The sequence below is a fragment of the Rhinopithecus bieti genome, unplaced genomic scaffold (assembly GCF_001698545.2).
Source record: "Rhinopithecus bieti isolate Rb0 unplaced genomic scaffold, ASM169854v2 scaffold_3043, whole genome shotgun sequence".
Taxonomy (NCBI): Eukaryota; Metazoa; Chordata; class Mammalia; order Primates; family Cercopithecidae; genus Rhinopithecus; species Rhinopithecus bieti.
The window spans coordinates 1,219,666-1,235,338 of NW_016804580.1; the positions used below are offsets into that span (position 1 = coordinate 1,219,666).

A 15,673-nucleotide genomic window follows, 5' to 3' on the forward strand; every position below is an offset into this window, starting at 1 on the left:
ATAGATATGTATAAAATAAATATCTCTATATATAATAAATATATATTTTTTGTTATATATATGACATCACAAAAGAATAGTCATGAAATAAAATAACTTCACAAATTATATTTAGGTATTTACAAATTCAGGCCATAAACTCAGGCAATTAAGCTGTGGATATGTGCAGCAGTAATAAGCGTGTGAGCCTACACTGAAGGCTGAAGATTGAAAATCAAAGCCTAATACATATTGTAATGCCACAGCTGATATCAATTGTCCTCCTTGTTTTTGATTCCATAGTTTATGATTCACGACATTTCAATACATTTTATTTAGATTTTAACAAATGAACAATGATGAATTGCCATACTGTGAAAAGTCCTAGTTGAATGACTCAAATTATCTTCTCTACTTCATCAAAACTGTCTTCTAAATTGTGATTTTTCAATGCATATGTGGAAATTACATAAATAATGATTATAATAAATCCCACAACCCCTTTCAGGAGATTTTCAGCATATCTTAATAGTCTATGGTCAATATATTTTAAATACTTAGTGTATCGAGGCATTCAATTCTTGGAAGATGGTCATTTTCACCAAATTTCTTGTATGTTTCTATTTTGTTTGAATTTTTATATGGATGTTCTGTTTAGATGCTCTCCTTTCTTGAATCTCGAAAATAAAAATAAGCGCATTGTGTGTTGGGTGAGATGGGAGCAGGGAACAATACAATGGAAACATTATACATACAGCCAGGTAATCTAAAGTGCAGTTTGGATGATGCTCCAAGTGAAAGTCTTTGAATTCCAGTTCAAATGTGCTGCCGTGGCTAGACTTCAACCACCAGTAGCATTCAGAGCTGTGGTAATAGGGCATTGGGTAGTTGGGAGATACGAACGTGCCGCTTGAAGTGGTGAGATTACCCCCGCAACCTAGAGGAGAAAGAAATGGAATGACACACACCCTTTTCCTTTTGGAGAAATTGAATCCTTTTGTCTGTATTAAACTGGTGCCACTCTGCTATCCTTTAAATCAAGTTATACAGCAAAACAGCATCATGAAAGAGTAGTTAGCCTACAAACCCAATTTCCTTTATTTTTGAGATGAAGTCTCACTGGGTCATCCAGGCTGACGTGCAACGGCATGATCTCGGATCACTGCAATTTCCACCTCCGAGATTCCAGCAATTCTCCTGCCTCAGCCTCCCCAGTAGCTGAGATTACAGGCACCTGTCACCACGTCCGGCTAATTTTTGTATTTTTAGTAGAGATGGGGTTTCACTATGTTGGCCGCTGGTCTTGAACTCCTGACCTCAGGTGATCCCCTTGCCTCGGCCTCCCAAAGTGTTTGTGAGTACAGGAGTGAGCCACAGCACCCAGCCCTAATTTCCATTAATGCAATTTCCTTATTCTAACCAGGATTCTTATTTATTGATAAAAAGAAACTAGAACTTTCTCCCTTTGTCTATTAAAAAGAAATGGCTGCTGTTAATTTTAAAATATTTGCAATATTGAAGTTTAAATACAACTGGGCAAAATGAACAAGTGGTGAACAGAGCATGACAATCCCAGAATCAAGAAACCAATCAGATTGATTTCTCCAGTAAGCTCTTGCTATTTACCTGTTGACAACCCATCCCAGTAAGCTGAGAATCCAGGCCTCGTGTCTATTTGGTCACTCTGAAATTTTAACCATAGTTTGTTACTATGAGAGATGATTGTTGGGGGTAGATTTGAGCCACAGAATATTCCCAGCAATGGTGATTTTTCATAGCCTCCATCTCTGGCAGAATACAGAAATTAAAATGTATCAGGTTACTGAAAATATTACTGTATAAACATTTAACATAATTTGAACTTTGGGATTGCAAACATTAGCAGTTTATCGGATGAAGCAATTTCTTTCAAACACTACTCTTACTCTAAAAAACACGATTTTAACTTTTAAAATTTTTTTAAATGGTATTTGAATGACTTAATAAAGAATGACCATCATTCATGGTTGGCATGGTGTTTTATATAACCAATTGCAAAGGGAGAGAATGTGTTTAATCTTCACCTTTCAAACAAAGCCTCTGGCAAATGTATCAGAGAAAACAGGATAAAGAAACTATACTATTAACAATATAAACATACTGCTGTATTTCACAGAGAATCTTTCAATGTTTTCCTTCTGATTTGGAAATTTTTTAAATGTAACATATCATATTTGATATATTTAGCAAAATTCTGGAAATAATTTTTTCCTAAAAACTCTTGTGGCCTTAAATCTAGTTTATAATCTGTAGCTTTTTCAAACAAACAACAAAAAAGGGATTTATTCAACACCAAAGTACAGTGAGTAACTGCTGTAAATTAAGAAAATTGTGTCATTTTAGCATGATAGGGTCCAATTATGATTTATTATTTTAATACCTTACCTTATATTATAGAATAGCATTTATTATAATATATAAGATTCCAGATTTTAAATCCCAAATAAAATATTTGATATAGATGCCCACCAGAATGATTAGCCTAATTTAACTCAAAGTAGTGGCATAAAGAGATAACAACATATAAGTGAACTTACTTTTACTGTAAATATAACTTTTTAAATACATTCCTTCAGAGTGACAATAAGAAAGAATAATGCCTTGTACTGAAATTCACAAGCCTAGACTTTTGTTACCTGAACAGGAAAACTTTGTGAAAACTTTAAGACTGCTATCCTGCCATCATTTTATAATATAATTCGATTAAATGAACAGCAAAAAGCCTAAAATTTACATCAATTTTACATAATTAAAGTAGGTATTCAACAGCAGCAAGTTACATCATTTCAGAGTAGTAGCACATCTGTTTCTTTGACCAGATAAAATCTGGAGTTTATTTTCAAGTATTTCCAATAAAAGAATCACTTCAAAATAACCACTGAATCTTACGCAATTCCTGTATTTCTCCTAAGTCAGGCTCCAAATGACAAACTTTTATTTCTTGCAAGAAAGTGCACAGCAGGGAGCTTTGCAGAGAATTACCATATTTTTTCCTTAATAGTCCTAGGAAAGACTATTAATGAGAATAAATAATGAAAAGATTATAATGAAATAAACAAAAGTGCTTACCTGATTTCCAGAAAATCTGTATAGTGGTTTCCACCAATGGCTTCCTCCAAGGAGAAGTTTGTGAAGTGCATTGCAATCTGTTGGCCAGTTCTCACTGTGATCCTATAAATGCATTCCCAGTTGTTGGGGTAATTATTGGGGAAGTTTGGAGAAGTTAATGTCCCAAAATCATCTGTGTAGTCTTGCAAACATGCTGTGAACAGAAACAGACCATACGAGAGAAATAGAAAATATTGTTACATTTATAATACATCCAGTAATATGTATTTCATTAATTTGTGCCTATACTTGATTTTCAGTAGGCCATTCTGGATGTGCAAATAAAGATTTCATTCTGAAACAGTTTTTGTAATCTTAAAGACAAAATAATTACCAACAGTAAATCTAAGCTATGGAGTAGAAATTGTTACATATGTCTTGAGTAAACAACCCTTTAAATCTTGAAAGTGTTACTTTTTTCTAATCCTTGCAAATTACCATAAACATTAAAAATTAGGATCCACTGCAGGAGGGCCTAGAAATAATTCAGTCTTGTCTTTTCATAAGCTTCCTTTAAAATGGTTTTCGCCAAAGCATGTATTTACGAGAAATGACAAAGCAGGTACCCCCACCATGGGGTGAACAATAGGGGCCCAGGCTCAAGGACCAGAGTGATCTTGAATGAAAAACCTCTCAAACACTGACAAGCTCTGCAGCCTTGGGAGAGTTACTGTACTTCTCTAAGCCTTAGTTCCCACATCTCTCAAATGAAGAGGGTTGCTACCTTTGAGTGTAGGTTTAAGAGTTAAAGATAATGCATTACAATGGCTTGGCCCATTGATAAGCGCTCAGTAAATGGTGGTCATTTACGTTATAAGGAAGACATTAGATCATTTATAAAACATTTAGGATAGTACCTGGACAATTTTGAAGTCCTAAATAAATATCTTCTTTAAAAACTTTTCTGTTTTAATAGTTTCAACATTACCTATTCAGTCGATTCTGTGTTTACTAACACCCACTCAATCTCCTATGCCCTCCAAATCGGAAATATTTTACAAATAAAATCTGGTTTGAATGCTTTTGTTTTTGTTTTTGTTTTGAGACAGAGTCTTGCTCTGTCGTCAAGGCTGGAGTGCAGTGGCGGGATCTTGGCTCACTGCAACCTCTGCCTCCTGAGTTCAAGCAATTCTCCTGTCTCAGCCTCCCCAGCATCTGGGACTACAAGCGTGCACCACCATGCCCAGCAAATACATGCATTTTTAATGTATTTCCAATTGCATCTAGCCATAACCTAAATCTAGGATATAGGAGTAGACAGAGGTCTCCTACTGAAAGGTTTTGGATACAATAAACCATTGTGTTTCACTGTGAGTCAAAATAATAATAATAATAAGGATGTTTAGTTATGCTCTTTCCCTAGTTGTTGCTATATAATCATACTCAGAAAAGAAGAATCACTGGTATTGAAAACATAGAGATGCATAGAACGTATTATAGGTTCTACCATCTGTGTATAGCTCTCAAAGTAATGGGCATTCGCCAGATATTTGATTTCACTCTATTTTAAACAGCAAGCAATCAAGGCTTTACTTTATTGAAGGAATTCGCAGTGACATTTAACACCAAAGATTATGTTTAATTCCAAAAGTATAGAAAAGTATGCTTTTCTGTAGTCTGCCAAAAAATGTCCACAAGTGGAAAGGAAGGCAGAGAGGAAGGGAATAAGAGAGACAGAAGGGAGACAACAGGAAAGGTAGAAAAGAGGGATAAAGAGAGCAGGAGGAGTATAGCATTGGTCTATTAATATTTCAGACCCACTAATGAAAATTACTAAGCTAAAAAAAGGACATCAAATGAAAGCAGTGACCCAGTATCCCTGAGTTGACAGAATAGACAGACTCATTGACCCACACACAGAGAGCTTTAGCCAGTAAATCAAATATTTAGAGGAAATTATCTGTTCATTTGCTTGTTCTTAAAGAGACAATGTTCCTTGCTTACTCTCTGTACTCCCAGAGGGGAAATACAATTGTATTGCATATCTCTAATGCAACTTGTCTGTGGGAGAATGTTAAGTGTGATCAGGTTCTCAGGTGGTGGAACCTGAATTAATGATATTTTCGGGCAATTATGTTGAGTAGTTTCCCTTCATCTTGCTTACATGCATGTGATTATTCTGGAACAACTGGTGGGAGTCTGTTAATCTTTACTGAAATTTTGATTTACTCACCAAGTTTCTTTTCTGTTGCTGGAACAAAAGTAAACTACAGTTCCTGATGTGTTCCAATGATATTCACACCATTCACTTTGTCTGAAATGCTTTACCCTTTACCTAACCCGCTGCCCCACAACCCCTGGCAATACACAGTTTAACATATACACTCTTACCCATCATTTAAGGTTGGCTGAGACCTTTCCCAACGAAGCAGAACTAATTTATCTCGCATAATAAAATTGTATGTAAATAGCAATTTGAGTCCCAAACATATTTTGTAATTGTTTTTATGTGAGTATATTTACCTTACTAAACCTTGGGATATGAATAAGACCTTATAAACTATTATTTATTATCACTGTTGTACCTGGCCCAGATGAGGTCCTAGTAAGTAGTTGTTGCAATATTATTACATGATGTGTTGGAAACAAAGGGGACTGGTACATGCATCTAAGTTCCTTCCACTCTCCCTACTCCATTCAGTTCTTCTCTTTCAAGCTACCTCTATACTCCAATCCTATGACTCCCTCTATTTTTCTCACCTCATTTTTCCTCTCTCTCTCCTTCCTATACTCTATCCTGGTTGGCTGAGGTTCTTTAATATTTTTTTGCTTCCAACTATGACAAGCAACTGTAGTAAACTAGCTCCTCTCCTTAAGAACTGTAAAACTGAACAAAATACTAGACAATCTGCAGTACAAGATTGTGATTCTTGACAGAAAGGAAACTCATGATGTATGACTCTTGATTTCCTTGGTTTTCTACCTATGCAGAATTTCCTGACCACAGAAGGGAGCTGAAGCCCATGTAGTGAATGACAGTCCTACTGAGCTGATAATGCAAAGATTAGGATTGCCAAAGCAGCTGGAACTATAAGGAAATTCTCCAGAGAAGAAGTATATAGAGATGAAAGCCAGGCATCTGAGCAGGGCTTCCCATGGATTCTTAGCTAAGCCTGGGCTGAGAATACATAAGGTGAGACTTCGAAAAGCATGTCAGACAGGAGCTGCTACTAGGCTGGAAGCAGAAACAAGATCATTTAGAGTTCTCTCCCATTCCAGAATGGGAATACCTCCTTAACACCTCAGGCATTCAAATTAGACACCTAAAAGGCCATATCTTACAAGTGAAGACCATGGCCAAGAGTAGGGCTCTCTAGAACTTCCCTACCAAAGGATGAGTCTTAACAAGACCTGCAGGAATCATAGAAGTTGGAGATTGAGACCTACCAAGTTAGAGGGGCTCAAGAAACAGGGATATTCACAAATATTCTTTAGCAAATAAAGATATAAACCTATGCAGATACAAAGCAATCAGCTAGATATCAAACTAGTTTCAGAGGAGGAGAGAATACAGAGTGTCTACAACACATAATTTACCCTCATGATATGGGACACCCATATCATGTCCCAACCCATATCATGTCCACTATAAATCCCAAAATTACTATAAATGTTAAAAAAAAATGAGAAAATATGGGCCAGACACGGTGGCTCATGCTTGTAATCCCAGCACTTTAGGAGGCCGAAGTGGGTGGATCACGAGATCAAGAGATCGAGACCATACTGGCCAACATGGTGAAACCCCATCCCTACTAAAAATACAAAAAATTGGCTGGGCATGGTGGCGCTGTAGTCCCAGCTACTCAGGAGACTAAGGCAGGAGGATCGCTTGAACCCAGGAGGCGGAGGTTGCAGTGAGCCGAGATTGTGCCACTGTACTCCAGCCTGGCGACAGAGTGAGAGTTCATTTCAAACAAAACAAAAATGAGAAAATATAAATCAAATAAAGAAATGTCATCAGTAGTCAAGAAAAATGTGGTCATAGTTGAGAAAAAAATGTGATCTTGTGATTCAAAGATGATCTAGGTGTTAGATTTAAAAGAGAAAGACTTTAAAGCAGCTATTAAAAATATGTTCAAAGACTTAAAGAAAAAAGCCTTAAAAAGTAAACAGACAAGAAATTTTGGCCCAAAAAGGGAGGAAATTACTAAAAGAAATCATGGAAATTATATAACTTAAAATTACACTAATTGAAATTAAAACTTCATGATGAGTTTAATAGTAAACTGTAGGTAGAAGAAAAAAGGTCAGTACACTTTAACATATATCAATATACCTAATTTACTCTAAAGAACAAAGAGGAAAGAACTCCAGGAAGATGAACAGATATTAAAAAAAAAAAAAAAAAAAAAAAGAAAGAAAAAACGATAGGTTAACACATGCAATTAGAGAACCAGAAGGAAAAGAAAATAAAAATGGGTCAAAAAAAGAGAAGGATATAGTGGCTAAAATTCTCCTAAATTTTATGAAAAACATCTAATAAAATATGCTAGGCTTTCTTTTCATTATCTCCTTAAAAGAGAATTAGTGATTTAAAGCAAAAATAATAGTAAGGTGAATTTATAATACAGAGAGAAGCAGGCCAGGCGCAGTGGCTCACGCCTGTAATCCCAGCACTGTGGGAGGCCGAGGTGGGCAGATCACTTGAGGTCAGGAGTTCGAGACCAGCCTGACCAACATGGTAAAACCCCATCTCTACTAAAAAAAATACAAAATTAGCCAGGCATGGTGGCGCATGCCTGTAGCCCCAGCTACTCAGGAGGCTGAAGCACAAGAATTGTCTAAACCTGGGAGGTGGGGGTTGCAGTGAGCTGGGAGCATGCCACTGCACTCCAGCCTAGGCCATAGACTAACAGTCTCCAAAAAAAAAAAAAAAAAAAAAGAGCGAGAGAATGAATGATTTAAAGCAAAAATAATAGTAAGGTGAATTTATAATATAGAGAGAAGTAAAAGATATAACTAAAACAGCACACAGAAGGACAGGCAGATGGAATTACACTAGTAGGAGATTATTACACCTGTGAAGTATAAAGGGGAATGTGTGTAATATGAAGTGTCAGGTATGAATTGGAAGGTATGAAATGTAAAGCAGCTGCATATTAACGCTAAGAAAACTTGCTTATAAGCTAAGGAGTATATTTTTAGCCCTAGTGTAAAACTACAAAACAAAAGGTATCATTAAAAAAACAATGAAGGAAATAGAATGGAATACTAATAATATTCTGTAAACCAAAATGAAGACAGGCTAATGGCAACATAAAAAGAGAAGAATGGAAAACAACTACCATAATGGTATGTTAAATTCAACCATAATAATAATTACATTAGTTGTAAATGGTCTAAATACTTTAGCTAAAACACAGAAACAACAGGATCCAATTATATGTTTTTTCTATACATGCACATTATATATAATGACACCATTATATATAATGGTGAAATTAGGTTGTAAGTAAAAGAATGAAAAAAGATATACCATATGAACAGTAAATACAAGAAAGCTGAAATCACTGAAATAACATCAAACAAAAGTGACTTCAAGAAGGACGGTATTATTAGATTTACAGAAAGACATTTCATAATGACAAAGGGGATGATTTATCAGTAAAATATAATAATCATAAATGTGCATGCACGAAGTAATACTTTCAAAATACATGAAGGAAAGTGAAAAGGCAAAAGTTAAAGAAAAAAAACTATGATTAGAGCTGAAGATTTGATCACCTTTCTCTCAGTAACTGAAAATGAAACAGATAAAAATAAATAGGGGTATAGAAAATCTGACCAACATTATCAGCCGACTTAAGCTAACTGACAGAGAGCACTACCCTTAATAACTGCAGACAACACAGTTTTTCAAGCGTACATGAAATATTCAGCAGCATAGACCACATACGAGGCTATAACACAATTCTCCATAAATTTTAAACAATTGGAAACTTAGAAAGTATATCGTTTAACCACAATAAAACTGAAATTATAAATCAATAAGACAACTAGAAAACCTGCAAATATTTGAAAATTAAATAATACATTTGCAAATAATCCATAGATCCAAAAAGAAATCACAAGATAATTGGAAAATATTTTGAACTGGAAGTTAGTGAAAATAAAACATTAAAATTTGGGAGGTAGCTGGGCGCAGTGGCTCACTCCTGTAATCCCAACACTTTGGGAGGCCGAGGCAGGTGGATCACGTGGTCAGGAGTTTGAGACCAGAGTGACCAACATGGTGAAACCCCATCTCTACTAAAAACACAAAAATTAACCGGGCGTGGCAGCCAGTGCCTGTAATCCCAGCTACTTGGGAGGCTGAGGCAGGAGAATCACTTGAAACCGGGAGGCGGAGGTTGCAGTGAGCCAAGATCACATCACTACACTCCAGCCTGAGCAACAAGAGTGAAACTCCGTCTCAAAAAAAAAAAAAAAAAATTAGGGAGATGAAGTAGTGCTTAAAGTCTATATCTGTATCTATCTATCTGTAGTTAATTTTTATCTAAAGAAACTAGAAAAAAGCTAACTAAGGCAATAATAAAAAGAAAAGATAATGTAAGAACAGAAATCAATGAAATGGAAAATGCAATAGCAATAGAGTAAATAAACAATATCAAAAATTGGTTCTTTGAGAAAATTATTAAAATTGATAGAATTCTACCAAAACTGATAGAAAGAAGAGAAAAAACACAAATTAGCATTTTCAGAAATGAAGAGGGGATGTCACTATAGAATCTTCGGACATTAAAATAATAGACACCATTACAAAAAACTGTGCAAATAAATTTGACAACCTACATAAAATAGATGAATTCTTTCAAAATTCCCATAACTGACTCAAAAGGAAATAGAAAGCTTTAATAGTCTCTATTAATTGAAAAAATTAAATTTATAATATAAAACCTTCCTACAAAGAAAACTACAGGCTCGAATAATTTCACTGGTGAGATTGTATCAAACAATTAAGAAATTGTTTATATTCCACAAACTCAGAAAATAGAGAAGATATTTTCTAACAAGACCAATATTACTCCTATACTAAACCAGACAAAGAAATTTTTAAAAATTACAGTTCAGTATGTCTTACATTGATGCAAAAATCCATAACACAATTTTAGTTTAATAATTCTGAATATACATAAAAATTATAATAGATCAGAACCAGGTGGAGTTCTGATGTATTATATAACATTGATTTGACAATAGAAAACTAAATCAACATAATTTACCACCTAAACAGAATAAAAAAGAAAAGCTTTGAGAGATATCAAAAGATGAAGAAAAATTCAACAGCCACCCAGGATAAAAACTCAGCAAGTATGCCCAGAAGGGAACTCCACAAACTGATAAATGGTATCTATGGAAAATCTAAAGCTAACATCATACTTAAGTGGTAAAGGACTAAATGCTTTCCTGTCAAAATTAAGGAAAAGGTCAACCATGCCAACCTCACCCTTTCTGTTCAAGAATGCACAGAAAGGTCTAGCCATCACAGCAATACACATACACAGAGAAAGAGAGAGACAGAAAAAGAGAGAAGGGAAAAAATAAAACTTATTTAACTTATTCACAGTTACTGTCATCTATGTAGTAGATACTAAAGGATTTATTTAAGTTATTAGAACTAATAACTAGTTTCACAAGACTACAGAATACAAGATATGTATACAAAAATCCATTTATGTTGCATATATCAGCCAAACAACCAGAAAGTAAAATTTTAAAATTCTATATTTTATAATATGTATATATAATATGGCATATCATTTTATAATAGCATATGTCATTTTATAATAGCATAAAACATGAAATGCTTGATAAAAGTTTAATGGAAATATGCACAAACTCTACACTGAAAACTTTATTGCTGAAGGAAATGAAGGAAGCTACGAATAAACGGAGAGGTAAAATATATTCATGGATTGGAAGACTGAATTTAAAATGACCTTTACACCCCAAATTGGTCTGTAAATTCAATGTAATCCCAATCAAACTCTCAAGTTTTTTTATACAATTGAAAAGCTGATTCCAAAATGAATATGGAAATACAAAAAATTTAGGATAGCCCAAACAATTTTGAAAAAGAAGTATAAATCCAGAGGTTTTACACTTCCAGATTTTAATATACAATATAAAATTATGTAATATTAAGTAATATAATGTCCTATTGTTATAGGAGTAAATATGTGTATCAACGTGATGAAATAGAGATTCCAGAAGAACACTTACACATGAACACAGGCAGGTGATTTTCAACAAAAATGCAAAAGCAATTCAGTGGGGTGGGGTGGGGTGAAGGTGAATCTTTTCAACAAATGGTGCTCAAACAATTAAATACCATTTGCTAAACACACTTGGATACATAACTCATACCATATAGAAAAATTGATTCAAAATGGATCATAGAACAAATATAAAATCTCAAACTATAAAACTTCTAGAAGGATGCACGTGGGAGATCCTGATAACTTTGGTAGTCAAATATTCCTTAGACAAGATACAAAATGCACTAAGCATAAAAGGGATAAAAGGATATATTGAATTTCTGTTCTTCAAAAGATACCATAAGGAAAAGAAAAGTTTAGCCACACACTGGGAGAAAATACTTGCAATACATTTATCTGACAAAGGACATATTTTTATGCAGAATATACAACATACGACTCATTAATAAGAAACAAACAAAAATGAGCAATATGGTTTTAATGAACACCTCACAAAAGAAAATAAATGAATTGTCAAAAAGCATGTGAAAAGGACTCAGCACTATTAGTCATCAGGGAAATGCAAAATAAAACCATCAGATACTACTATGCAACTACCAGAGGCTAAAAATGAAAAGACTGGCAATATTAAGGATTGGGAAAGATGTGGAAAAGAATCGCTGTAAGGCAGATGAGCCCCCAAATTGGGACTCTACCTAGGAAGGTTTTGCGTGAGCCAATGGTAGAAAAAAATCAGCTTCACTGAGGTATCAGCGTTCCAGCTCCGTGACTGCTCCTGCAGAGCAGGGCTACCCCATACGCAACGTGTTGAGAGAAGAAGCTTGGCACAGTTGTGCAGTCATATTGACACCCATATGCAAATTAAGGGGTGAGTTATTTGGAAATTTCTAGAAAAAGGATGGTAACTTCTGGGTGTTGTCATGGCAATGGCAAACTGTCATGGAGCTGTTGGGCATGTCTTATGAAGAGGTGCTTCTGTCTCTTCCCATCTTAGCCAGTCTTCCATGTGGTCTGGTTTTGAGCCCCAACTCTTACTTCAGAATTGTCATTCATATAGGTGAGAATATAAAATGGCATAACCACTTTGGAAAACAATTTGGCACTTTCTTATAAAGTTAAACATATCATTATCATATGAGACCCAGAAATTCTACTCCTAGGTATTTTACTCAAGAGAATGAATAAGTCCACAAAAAACTTGTATGTCAATGATCATGGTAGCTTTTTTGTAATAGCTAAAAGCTGACAAAAGCCCAACTGTCTAACAACAGGTGAACAGATAATCAAATTATGATATATCCATGCAATGGAAGGCTAGTCAGCAATAGAAAGAAAAGAACAGATAAATCCAGCAACGTGAAAAAATTCCAGACACATTATGCTAAATGAAAGAAGCCAAGCTGGGTGTGGAGGCTCACGCCTGTAATCCCAGCACTTTGGGAGGCCAAGTTGGGCAGATCACGAGGTCAGGAGTTTGAGACCAGCCTGGTCAACATGGTGAAACCCTATCTCTACTAAAAATACAAAAATTAGCCAGGGGTGGTGGTGCGTGCCTGTAGTCCCAGCTACTCGGGAGGCTGAGGCACCACTGCACCCCAGCCTGGGCGACAGAGCGAGACTCCGTCTCAAAAAAAAAAAGAAGCCAGACACAAAAGAGGACACACTATGTATTCCTGTTCACAGCTGCCTTTTGCACAGTTAAAACTATTCTGTATTGGTAGAAACCAGGTCTGTGGTTGCTGACACAGAGGGTGTTGAGGAAACTAATCAAAAGAACATGAAGATCCCTTCTGGAGGGCCAGAAGTATTTGATAGCTTGAACGGAGAGGTGGTTAAAGGGGTGTACACAATTCTGAAAATTATGGATAAATTTACTGAAATTACAGGAAAAAAATCCATATTATGTTAAAAGCTTGAAAGTTCTGTGCACAGACAGGTTGCACTCTCTAGAGAAAGTCCAATAAATAATTCAGATAGCTAATAAATAATACATAAAATTGAAATAGAGAAATAAAATACCATATTTGAAGGGATCCCTGCTATACATATTAAATACTAGAATATTTAATCTTAAAATTTGATGTTAGTTTTATGAGATTCAAATTTCATAGAGAGAAGAATTATTATTCTCTGAACTTAATGTATCTATTTCTTGAAAATTAAAACTCCTGTTAACTATCACTGAACTCTGTAGATGTTTACATTTCTTCCCTTGACAATATAAACGGCTCCTTTTAGAATAGTAGTAATACTGAAAAATATCAATACTAAGTTTTGGTTTCCTCTTGTGAGTTTCAGCAAAGCACAAACGATTAAATTAGAATGTGTTTCCATACAAGGATATTTATGTGTTGGCATGATGCTTATTATTACATCAATACAAAATGCAAAGATAAAAAATGTATCTATGCTTTTATTTTATCTATATAGCCAAAGGAAAATTCATATCCAATATCAGTTTAGCCTTTTATTATGGTCTAAGGACATTTACAAAGAAATGAAAAATCAAAGTACATTTCTTCTATCCCCTAAATTCAACTGAACNGATGCTTATTATTACATCAATACAAAATGCAAAGATAAAAAATGTATCTATGCTTTTTATTTTATCTTATATAGCCAAAGGAAAATTCATATCCAATATCAGTTTAGCCTTTTATTATGGTCTAAGGACATTTACAAAGAAATGAAAAATCAAAGTACATTTCTTCTATCCCCTAAATTCAACTGAACTAGCAATGGAAAAACGTATCTCTGAAGATCAAAGACAACTGTTGGCAGAACGCACATGTTTTTCTTTCTGACCAACCTCAAAAAAAAAAGTAAAGAAAGAAAAGAGAAAACATACAAATGCCTTCCGTGGACCATTACAAAAATCACAAAACTAGATTTTCTAAAACTCACAATGTGCCTCTGCCTTCACTAAAATTTTCAAATAAGTTTTGTAACACAGGACTCAGCTCATTATCAAAGGGGAAAATGAGAAACATGTATAACCCTCCAAACCACAAAGCAACAATGATATCAGTCCCATAAAATTTGAGCCACAGAAATAGGATAAACTGATCCTGTGGAGAGAGGAATGCATCTCATAGGGAGACCCTAGATTATGGGGAACTGCTCCAGCTCCTTCCTGCTTTGCATTATGGGATGATTTATGTGATTATCCAATTACATTGAGGCTCAATCTTTAGGCTATGCTTTCTGAAATCACTTATGAAACATTTGGGTTCTGAATGAATCCATATGACCTCAGATATTCTAGGAATGTGCTAAATAGACAGCCAACCCAGGAGCCATCATCTGCTTCCACAGACATATTTGGTTTAGCATCCTTCAAAATGAAGACCCAAGGGAAGATATAATTATAGGTTCAGTTTCTCCCTTAAGAAAGAAGAAGCCTTCTCAATCAAACTCAACATTTTGCCACAGTTTTCTGCTAGGTGGTCATGGTCATTGCTTTTTCTTTTCCCTCTCAGATGACCAGTGCAGATTCATATAAAAATAAGCAAAGTAGCTATTGTAAAATTGAGAAAAAAACATTGAGAATCATATTTTATATCTGGCAAAGTCATGGTCCTTTACAACTATAATGTAATTTTCACTTTGAATGTCTCATTTTGTCTTTCTCAACTTTGCAAAACAGCCAGGCATTATCTCCCCTCTTTTTAGAGAGGTGTAGATGAGAGATCTCAGGTTCCTGCAGATTAAATTCTAAAAGATACTTATTTCAGACATGGCCAAGATAAAATTTGAACCCAGGCCCTCTCTTTCCAAATCCTATTCTCTTTAACAATCCCTGTTTTTTCTTTTCTTTTCTTTCTTTTCTATTTTTTTTTTTTTTTTTTTGAGAAGAAATTTCGCTCTTGTTGCCCAGGCTGGAGTGCAGTGATGCGATCTTGTCTCACTGCAGCCTCTGCCTCCCAGGTTCAAGCAATTATCCTGCCTCAGCCTCCCGAGTGGCTGGGATTACAGGAATGAGCCACCACGCTTGGCTAATTTTGTATTTTTAGTAGAGACTGGGTTTCTCCATGTTGGTCAGGCTGGTCTCAAACTCCCAACCTCAGGTGATCTGCCTGCCTTGGCCTCCCAAAGTGCTGGGATTACAGGCATAAACCACTACACCTGGCCACAGTCCCTGGTTTTTCTACACAGGAAATGTCAATTTAAGGATGAAGACAAGTAGGGAACTCAGAATATCACGATGAAGTGTTTTGTTGCATTTTTATTCTAAGGAGTAAAAAATATAACAAATAAGATAAATGAACTGAGCAGAGAAGTGCTGGGACACCTGTACATACAAAATTATGAGTAAACAGTAGCCGGTA

The 15,673-nt window shown here is 35.2% G+C and overlaps 1 protein-coding gene and 1 long non-coding RNA gene across 2 annotated transcripts in view; one reads left to right on the plus strand and one right to left on the minus strand.

The window, feature by feature from the left end:
* Positions 1 to 15,673, minus strand: part of CUBN (cubilin) — a 331,095-nt gene that overhangs the window by 238,261 nt on the left and 77,161 nt on the right. Inside the window, 3 exon segments of the mRNA XM_017869190.1 lie at positions 735 to 916; positions 1,606 to 1,766; positions 3,088 to 3,280. Of these exon segments, the coding sequence (XP_017724679.1) occupies positions 735 to 916; positions 1,606 to 1,766; positions 3,088 to 3,280 (536 nt within the window).
* Positions 1 to 15,673, plus strand: part of LOC108527743 (uncharacterized) — a 39,917-nt gene that overhangs the window by 20,888 nt on the left and 3,356 nt on the right. Inside the window, exon 3 of the long non-coding RNA XR_001884917.1 lies at positions 6,058 to 6,259. This is a non-coding gene — a long non-coding RNA (uncharacterized LOC108527743). The remainder of the gene's footprint in view (positions 1 to 6,057; positions 6,260 to 15,673) is intronic.